The sequence below is a fragment of the Tupaia chinensis genome, unplaced genomic scaffold (genome assembly GCF_000334495.1).
Source record: "Tupaia chinensis unplaced genomic scaffold, TupChi_1.0 Scaffold146687_1, whole genome shotgun sequence".
Classification (NCBI taxonomy): Eukaryota; Metazoa; Chordata; class Mammalia; order Scandentia; family Tupaiidae; genus Tupaia; species Tupaia belangeri.
The window spans coordinates 2077524-2088295 of NW_006206544.1; the positions used below are offsets into that span (position 1 = coordinate 2077524).

At 36.9% G+C, this 10772-nt stretch overlaps 1 protein-coding gene across 1 annotated transcript in view; it reads right to left on the reverse strand.

The window, feature by feature from the left end:
- Positions 1-10772, reverse strand: part of DPYD (dihydropyrimidine dehydrogenase) — a 994283-nt gene that overhangs the window by 493033 nt on the left and 490478 nt on the right. The window contains exon 12 of the mRNA XM_006169013.2: positions 2683-2867. Within this exon, the coding sequence (XP_006169075.1) occupies positions 2683-2867 (185 nt within the window). The remainder of the gene's footprint in view (positions 1-2682; positions 2868-10772) is intronic.

Consider the following 10772-nt stretch of genomic DNA (forward strand, 5'->3'; position numbering starts at 1 on the left):
CAAAGGGGAGAATGTGAAGGCTTTTTTTTTTTTTTTTTTTTGGGGGGGTTTTTTCTATTATAGGGTGCATGCACTCACCAGAAAGACAGAGAGAGAGACAGAGAGACAGGCGGATGGCCACAACACAATCCCTTTTCCTCCATTCTCCTCTTGGGATCTTGGACATGCACGCACAGGCGCGCAGTTTGAGTTTCAGCCACCTGGTCCAGGACTCCAACCATGGTCGACTACAGGGCGTGCAGTTTGAGTTTCAGCCACCTGGTCCAGGACTCCAACCACAGTCGACTATAGGGGAGTCCAATGACATAGTCATTACGCTAACTGCTGGTCCCAAGTGAAGGCAATTTTAAGAGTCTTGATAGAGGCCTGAACTAAGTTGATGACAGTGTGGAAAAAGAAAAATCCAACTTTGTGTATAGGTTTCTTTTTAGCCTTATCACTGCTTACCACTTTGCACCTAACACCGTGGCAAGAACGTAGAAGTGCTGATTTTATCCGACAGAGATTTTGACCTATCTTCTATATCTACTCCATTCTAAAATGTAATTCAGCACTTCATTTGACAAGCCTGAGTCCTTCAGCCAAAGTTAAGTCTCTTACTGGGGACTCATTTTTTATTTTACATTTGAAACACTCTCATTTCTGGCAATATGTATTTTTTAAGCACATGCACATTTTTCTTCATCATAACTAGAGGTCTGTTTCTCTTCTTTCATAAATAAGTAGAAGCAAAGTACTTACATTTTTCAGTATACATTGATAAGATTCAGGGAAGTTAAAAGATAATAGTAAAGCCAAAAATAAAAGCATCATTAATCCTTCAGGATGGTAAATGTGCAGCACTATAAGATTACAATTATAAAAATATATAATTGAGTATTTTAATTCAAAATGTATAAATGGATTTCTGCTCTCCTACCATTATCACTCCTACAAAATGAATTCACACATTCACTGGGTCTAATAGGAGAAGAACCTCTTTTCTTATGCTCCAATTCCATTTTCATTTTTAGGAGCTAACAGGTTGTTCAATGAGATGTCTGATCAACCAAAAATTGTAACTCCACACAAAAGACAAGTAAACTAAAATAAGTTTTGCTTACTTTAAGCTTTGTAGAAGAGCTTCTATGGATAGAATTGACTAGATAACTAGTATACAAATATACAGCTCATATGGCACTGCTGTTACATAATGAAAAAGGTGTATATCTGTGTACACATGCGCCAATGTAAATTTTTAACTATATTTTTTTCAGCAATATGTCTTTTTCCATAACTGTATCCCTTCCTATTTCACTGTAACATTTCTTACTAATATATGCCAGTAATAGTATAGTTTCATTTTATATTTAATATATTATAATTTCAATTATAAACATATTTCAAATATCATTTTAATTATTACCTTTGATTGTTTAATGCTCTTACTCAGTAAAATAGGAAGCCACCAGTCCTATGTTGATTTTAAAACTGACAACTGATTCTGGAAATTTCATTAGGCAGAGTACGCTAAAGTCTGAGGACTACTAACTTTTTTTTTTTTTTTGGAGAGATTTTCACTGTAGGGCGCGTGCGCTCGCCAGACAGACAGAGAGAGACATAGAGACAGAAAGCGAGAAATCACCCCCCAGGGGGGATGGTCACGCCGCAATCCCTTCTCCTCCATTCTCCTCTCGGGATCTTGGGCACGCACGCACACGCGCCCGGCGTGAGTTTTAAGCCACCGGGTCCGGGACACGAACCGCAGTTGACTATGTGGGAGCCCAACGACATAGCCATTACGCTAACTGCTGGTTCCCAAGACTACTAACTTTGTGGTTCGAACCTGGGAGTCAGAAATGTTAAGTAGTAGAATGAAACAGGGTTGGGAAGGTGTGTTTGGTTTAAAGGCAGAGAATGTACAGTGTAGATTAGAGATCCACATGAAGATACCCAGTGAGTGTGAAAGGTTTACACAAGACTAGGAAGATGTTCGGCACCAAGTTGGACCCTTTGTGGGTGCCATGCCACATCCCTTCTCCTCTATCGTCCTCTCTAAGTAATGTATCTATAGTTAGTTAAATTATGGAGTAGGAAGGAAATAGAACATGTAGTCAAAAAGACTACTGAGAGCTAGCATTTAAGGCTTTTTTTCCTCAAGACCACATAGTCATTGTACTAGAGTATGTTCAAGTTTACATTTCCTCATTTTTACCTTCTGTATATCACAAAACTAAAGTTTAAAAAAGTGCAACCAAAACTTATAAAATATTTATTTCCTTCTACTTAGATACATAGAATTTAAGAAATGGATAAGACTTCACCTGGTCCAAATGAATATACCGAATAACTTTCTGGACCATGTAAGATTTATATGAAATACAGATTCTACCTCCTATCATATTATTTACTATCCAATTTCATAAATGAATTATCTGTGTATTTAAACTATTGATAAATACACAGAAGTAGTGTTGACTTCATGGCATTCCACTGGTGAAAATGCAAAATGAATTTTCAATTAAGCAAGTAATTCTACTATCTAGTCCGTACTAAAAAAATGTATCCAAGAAAACAGGTATGTAAAATATTTTCCACAAACTCATTCATTTTATAGAAATGTACACGTAAATGAGCATCAACCAAAAAAAAAACACTTATCCATTGAAAAAAAATGAAACAAAACTTGTGACAAATGCCTACCTGTATATATCTGTGAATGTACCAGGAAGCTTGCTTTCCATCGTTCACTGACTCCACTGTAGTGTTAGCCACACCAATGATATCACCACCTGCAAACACCCATGGTTCACTGGTTTGCATAGTTTCTGGATCTACTTCTGGGAGATCCCATCTGTTAAATTTTATTGGGCTCAAGGCTTGTTTTACTGGAAAAAAGCAAAGGATAACAGGCAATGACTAATCTGTGTATCACATAACAATAATTTGAAAATTAAGAAAAATTATGATTTAATTATTATTCTAGGGATTCAAGCAAATGTTTTTAATGAACCATAAAAGTGGAAAGTTAATGAAATATTCAACTTAAAAACACAAAGTATAGTGACTTAATTAATTCATAATATATTTCACATTTAAGAATTAAAGACCAGAGATTTGGGAAATATTTCTTATTTTAGTTTTTGCTATAGGATATATGAACCTGCCAATGAAAGAAAGAGAGAAAGAGAAGAAAGCGAAAAGTCACATATCAAGGGGGGGAGTCATGCCACAATCCCTTCTCTTCTATCCTCCTCTCAGAACTTGAGGTATGCAAACATATGTACCCAGATTGTTTTATAAGCTACCAAGCCTGGGAGTTGAACCACAAAGTCAGCCATGTGAGATACAGCACTTTAACCAACATGTCACTTGCTGGACTAGAAATATTTCTTATCTGGGCTTTATGTCTTGGAAATATGAAGTCATAATAAGAAAAGTACAGGGACCAACAGTTGGGGTAATGGCTATGTTGCTGGACTCCCATGTAGGATCCATGTAGGATCCACCGTTTGAGTCTCAGATCCGGTGGCTTAAACTCACGCCAGGCGTGCATACGTGTGTGCCCAAGATCCCAAGAGGAGAATGAAGAAGAAACAGAGGTGTGGCAATCCCCCCGGGAGGGGATTTCTTTCTGATGAGCACACATGCCCTATAGCAAAAGCCTCTCAAAAAAAAGTACAACTCTTTAAATACATATAAAATGTATTTCTAAAACTTCATTTATTCATAACCATTATTTTCACAAATCTGTTACTTGTCATATTATGATCTCCAACTCGTTCTTGTGTGTTCCAATTAAAGGTTAAATTATTAATTTGAGTCAATGGCCAATCTGATCCATTCACAATAAGAAATCTTATAAAGCAAAACAAGATGAAATCTTGATCATTTTCTTTCTTTTTATTTTTTCTTTTCTTCTTTTTTTTAAGTTTTTGTCATAGGGCCCTTACACTCACTAGAGAGAGAGAGAGAAAGAGGAAGAGAGAGAGAGAGAGAGAAACAGAGAGAGGGACAGTGAGAAAGTAAACCCCAGAGGGGACGGCCATGTTGCAATCCCTATACTGCCATATTTCTCCTGGGATTTTGGGCATGGGTGCACATGCGTCCACCATGATTATCAAGCTTCCAAGTCTGGGATTTGAACAATGGTAAGCCATGTGCGAGTCCAGTCCCTTTACCACCATGCCATCTGCTGGCTGCAAAATCTGATCATTTTCATCAAATTATTAGTACTTCCTTTTAAGCAACTGAAAAAACTTAGTGAATAAACTTTTTTTAGCCAGAAAGTTCTGCTTTGTTTTGCAAAAAAATCAACAAATGCAAACATTACCAGGAAGTCCCTTATGGAAATTGCTTTGTAAAATAGTTTTAAAATGATTTCTTAAATATGCTGTATTCCAATGAATCTAGTATAATGGAACAGATAAGAAGCTGAGGTTCTTTAGGAAAATATCTAAAAAAAGTTTGACTAGAAATATAAAATAATTTGGAAGAGATAAAAGAATGTAACTTAGAGAACATGGGTGGCTCCACTTTGTAGCAGCTATCCATAGCTCAAGAGAAGCTGGATCTCACACGGTGATGAAGGTTTGTATCCCCTGCCAAGTCAGCCAGAAACGTACTAGGCATATGTACAAGTAACCAGGACCGTGGGGACCAGCAGGTGGCATGGTGGTTGAGGTGCTGGACATTTCCACATGTTTGACCACGGTTCGAGTCCCAGACATGGCACCTTGCTTTCTCACTTTCCCTCTCTCTCTCTTTCTCTCTGTAGTTTGGTCAAATTAAAAAAATTAATGATGAATAGATAAAATTAAAACAAAACAAAACAAAATAAAAACAAGTAACCAGGACCTGATAGTCCAGAAGCCTAGAGGAAGGGAATCATAGCATGAACAGACCCTATGTAGGGTGTCACACTTTCCCATTCTCACATGCATACACATGTACTCTAGGATGAATAAAGAAAAAAAAAAAAAGGGAAAGGGTTGGTCAAGAGTAAAATGAAGAAGGGTGAAATTCACCTTATATAATGGAGAAATCTGAGCCAGTGTTTACAATAAAATGTCTACTCCAAATACTCATTTCATGATTTTTAAGTACAGTATCTTGGGCAGACTAAGGGCACTCTTACTCCAGCTCAAAACAGAAAATAACAGAGCCAGCCCCATGGCCTGGTGTTAAGGAAAACAGTCATTTGTATGACTGGACATAAAATCCCAGCCCCAGTGGCTTGATGAATATGCAGGGCACATGTATAAGCATGTCCCAAATTTCAATGGGATGGATAAATGAAGGAGAAGAGATTGTGGCATAACCATGACCCACTATGTGTGGAGGGGTGCTTTCTCTGTCTGTCTCTCTCTTTCTGTCTCTCTGGTGAGCATAAACACTCTCTGGCAATTTAAAAACAAAATATAGAGAAAATAACAATGTAAAGGATAGGAAGAATGTGGGAGATCCTTGGAAAGAGAAGTTAGTTGTTGAACTGATTAACGAATCCAGTGTAGGATAAGACAGCCAAATGTAAAAAATGCTATCCTGACACACAGAATTAGTTTCTTCTGAGCAAAAATAGAAGAAAAAGAAAAGCCAAAATGTGAGTCTTGGTTTATACTTGTAGCTTTCTACTTAAAGAATACAAGAATTGTCAAAAACTGTTTAAGGGACTACTGGGTTGTACTTTTCCCAGAAAAGCATAGGTTCCAGGAGAACAGGATGGTGTATGTGCTGCTTGCTAAACTCTTGCACAGCCTAGTACAGTTCTTGGAGCACAGAAGACACTCAGTGGGATGGATGGGTGCATGGATGAATAAGTAGCTAGGTCAAAGTCATCATACTCAGGTTTTCATTTTAAAATCTTCTACTGTTTGTATTTCTTATGCTTTTTCACCTTTCATTGAGAGTAAAATTAAATATTCATGTAATTATTTCCAATGCAGAATGGCATTTTGAGCAAACTTTTCTAATGTCTTTAAAGGTCACATGAAAAGAGACCTTTATCATTTGTTCCCCATTGTATAACAGATCATCACCACCATCTGTTGACAGTTACTTGAGTTGCAAGAATGTCAACAGTGACTATGACTTGTCAATCTAATCTGTTTAATAATGGGAACTGTGGCACCCTCACAGAGTGGTATATGTAACGAGTTTAATAAATCTAAGCAAAAAAGCATAAATTAATTCTCTTCTGTAAGAAATAGCCTATTTGTCCAAAACTTGAGTACAACTTTGGCCCACATAGAAATCTGAAATAAAGATGAATTTTAAATAAGAAGAAATTAAAAATTATTTCACAGAGAGATGAAAGTACTTTAATACATTGATCTTATTTTAAATAAAGACCCCTGAAAGTTAAGTACAAATGTCACTATACAGTTGAGCAAGGTAGGGATTACACCTAATTAACTTTCACTTCTGTGTCATCTATTAGGTCAAAGACATATGTACCATGAGGTTACTGCCATTTAAATCAGAGTTCCACACTTGTATACTTCAAGGATCTGTGCCTAATATTGACCTTGAAAATTTGTGTTTTCTTAATGAGGAACCCTCAAATTATATAGTCCTAGGCATCACAAAATTTGAATCATTGCTTTCTTTTTTTTGAGAGGTTTTCACTATAGGGTGCGTGTGCTCGCCAGACAGACAGAGAGACAGAGAGACAGAAAGTGAGAAATCACCCCCTGGGGGGGATGGCCACACCGCAATCCCTTCTCCATTCTCCTCTCAGGATCTTGGGCACACACGCACACGCGCCCGGCATGAGTTTTAAGCCACCGGGTCCGGGACGCGAACCGCAGTCGACTACGTGGGAGTCCAGCGACATAGTCATTACGCTAACTGCTGGTCCCATCAATACCTGCTTTTTATAATCCACTGTTTGAAAGCAATGATTCTGGAACCAGCAGTTAGCGTAATGGCTATGTCGCTGGACTCCCCCGGAGTGGGCGCCGCGTCCTATACAAAAAACCCTTCCAAAAAAAAAAAAAAAGTAGGTATTGACTAAATATTTACTTAATTAAATTGAAGTTCTTGAGGAAAGTACTTTATAATTTTCTATGACAAAAGGGACACGTATTGATAATATATTTCATTTTAATATTCGATCTCTATCACGAACCTGGTCACTAGGTAGTCAGATGTAACTATAAGTTTAATAAGTAACTTTGCATTTCTAAACTTATTGAACACCAACACCATAAGCCACCTAGTAGCATTTATTAGTAAATTCAAAAGCAGTCTTCTATTCATGGATATTTTTCTTATGTATACACATTGAGCTATCATACGTTACTAAATATTCATACATACATATGTATACTTTAAAATTTTTTAAAATTTATTTAAATAATTAATTATTATTATTTAAAAATTTCCTATCGGACATGTGTGCTCACCAGAGAGAGATAAGGGATAGAAAGAGAAAGGAGGGGAAGTGAGAAATTAAATCACCAAGTCTGGGACTCGAACCACATGGGAGTCCAGTGCCTTAAACCATCACACTGCCTGCTGGCCCATATTTGTGTATAAATTTAAAGATAAGCTTTTCAAATATTTGGGTTTTTTAATCCTTTGAAGTCTTGGACTTGAATATCAACTGCTTTAATTATTTTATCATTGGTGAATACCCAGCAGATCTCACTAAACAAACAAAAAATAATCAAACAATTCTTTGATACTGTATTCCAAAATAGAAAAGAATCTTCTATATTAAAAATGATCTCAGTTTCATTTTGAAAATTATTTACTAAACTCCCTCCTGCTCTTTTTTGGAGACTTTTAACTTTAGTAGGCTCTTATATTTCATCCCAGAAATAAAAAGAAAAACATGGCAGGTCATGTCACTGTTCTTTTTATTATTTTTTAAAGTTTATTTTTTAAGAGGTTTTTGCTTTAGAGTGCATGCACTCCCAGAGAGAGAAGAGACAGTGAGAGTGAAAATGAGAAATCACTGCCCAGGGTGGGTGACCATGCCACAATCTGAAACTCCATTCTCCTCCTAGGATCTTGGGCATGCATGCACATGTGCCAGGCATGTGTTTCAAGCCAGTAGGCCTGAGACTCGAACAGTGGTCTCCCACATGGGAATCCAGTAGTGCAACTGCTCTGCCATCTGCTGGCCCCTGTTTACAATATTATTAACACCAATCAAAATAGATAATTTGTAGAAAGTTTTAAAATCTAATATTTGATATTATATCACTATCTACAAAAGGGTCATTGAAAAAGTAGAACATGCGGACCAACAGCTGGTGTAATGGTTCCTTCACTGAACTACCATGTAGTTTACAGTTGTTTGAGTCCCAAACCCAGTGGCTTAAGACTCATGCCAGGCACATGTGCGTGTGTGCTCAAAATCTCAAGAGGCGAATGGAGAAGCAGGGATTGTGTCATGGCCATCCCCATAGCAGGGGTAGGGGGTGGGGGAGGGGTGGTGGTGATTACTCGCTTTCTGTCTCTTTGTCTCTCCAGCGAGTGCACATGTCCATTAGCAAAAATCTCTCTCTCAAATAAAAAAAAAAAGAATAGAAAGAAGAAAGAAAAAAAAAGTAGAACTTATATAAACATAAGAATGCTACTGTCAGTCAGAAATATTTTGTTTTGGGGCCAGCAGTTATGTACTAGTTACATTACCATACACAGACATGGCTGACTGCAGATCGAGTCCCAGACTTGGTGAACTGAAACTCACACGGAGCTCATGTGTGTGCATGCCTCACATCCCAAGAGAATGGAGGAGAAGGGATTGAGGCATGGATATTTCCCTGGGGGAAGATTTCATGCTTGCTGTCTCTGTTGCTCCATGAGTGCATGCACCCTATAAGAAACATTTCTTAAAAAGAAAAAGAAAAAAAAAAAAAGAAGAAAAAGAGAAAGAAAATGGTTTCCTTTAGTGACAAACAACGACTAATCCAAGACTGACTGCTTATCACAACTTGATCATCAAATGATTAGGATCTTTTCTCTGTAGGTACAATAGAATTTACTAAACATATGTGATAGTTATATAGTATTCATAAATTTACTGAAACTTTGTTGAGTCTGATTATATAATCAAATACTACCTTCTGTAATTTCAATGACTCTTGAAATGTAGCCATTATTTTTATTATTTAACCATGCTTTTAAAGCTCTAGAGTATATACTTAGAACTCAAATCAAGGAGCCAGTTAAAAAATCCATGTGCATTTTATTCACAATTTGTCAGAAAGGAATTCGTTTATTTGGTTGCTTCTTATGAGGAAGACGTTCATCCTGCTCATCATTGTAAACATCCCTCTATGAACTCCTCATAGCCCTCCTACATTTCTGCTGATATATTTAACCTGAAATACAATGAAAATAAATCTCAGAAGCAGATCTTCTGTTCTGCCTTTATCTTGGAAGGAGTGAAAGCGTAAGTGGATGAAAAATGTATATTTACATTTGCAAACCAAATAACTGCTTGCCATTTCCTATGAAGTGTTAAATGAATATTAATAGAAGGACTGCATTTCTCTTTCTTGTTTATAAAAGAAGGGGGGAGCATTCTATGTTATGATCGTGCACAGTTTTCTCAGATTTCCCAGAGATTGCATCTTGATGGAGACTGCGGCATATGTCCCCGTAGCTCCACAGTGGAACAGAAAAAGAACTTGAAAAAAGAACCCCCAAACATCCTTATTTGCAGTCTATATTATTCTGCAAATGAGAGAGAAATGTGTTGAATGATATGGTGCCTGGAATTTTATGCAGTCTTTAAAGAGAACAGAAATGTCTTCAATTCATACCAAACATTCAAGATTTATGGTAATTTTCTGCTTTAATTACTACTATGTTCAAATGAGCTTATTTAAAAAACAGAGACACTCTGAGGTAGCTTTATAACAAGAAATGGTTTTGAAATAGGAACTTTTAGTCAATTTAATGTTATGCATGAAATGATTTTTTTATATAGACTTAATTGTATTGTGACACACAAGTTCTTCAATAAGCCACAGCTTAAAATTGCAGAGACCGTCCCTCAGGGACACATCACTAGCAGATGCAGATTGCCAAGGTCAATTAAACTGATGTAGCTGTGCTGTCATATATGTAGAAGAGAAACCCACAAGCATATGACAAGTATATTTCTTAGTATTTATAAAAAGATGTCAAGAATGCTATATTTTAGTACGTAAATACAAATTAATTCTCCATAAACAATAAAACAATGCAACAGAAATCAAAATGAAGGAGGATTATTAGTGTTCTTTGGAGAGTCTGACATGTTATAAAACAGTGGGGGGAAATAAAAACTTTCAACACTTATAATGCAAAGTATCATGAAAACATAGATGAATACTTCTATATGCTTGTTTAATTTTACATAACCTATTACCCAGTAGGACCAACGCACAATGAAACAAATAGGAGAACTGAGAGAGTAATATTGGTAATTCAGGGCTGAGAACAAAATCTCAGCAAGATCAAATAAATTCTAATTATAAGAACAGGATATCAGAATTCTGTTTAAATAGAATAACCTGAGGTAAGAAAGGAACAGAACCAGAGAATATAATGTCTATATGGCATGTGCTTTGTGCTCAATATGGTATCTCCCCAAAACACAACAGAGATCACATGAACAGTCACCATCTTCAGGGCCAGCCAGGGACATGGTGGGTAAGGCAGCTAGAACTCACATGGCCGACTGCCTAGTTCAAGTCTTTCATGTAGTGGCCAGGCATGTTGTGTAAACTCCCAAATCCTGAGGGGAGAATAGGGACTGCAGCATGGCTATCCCCCCTGGGGTGATTTCTCTT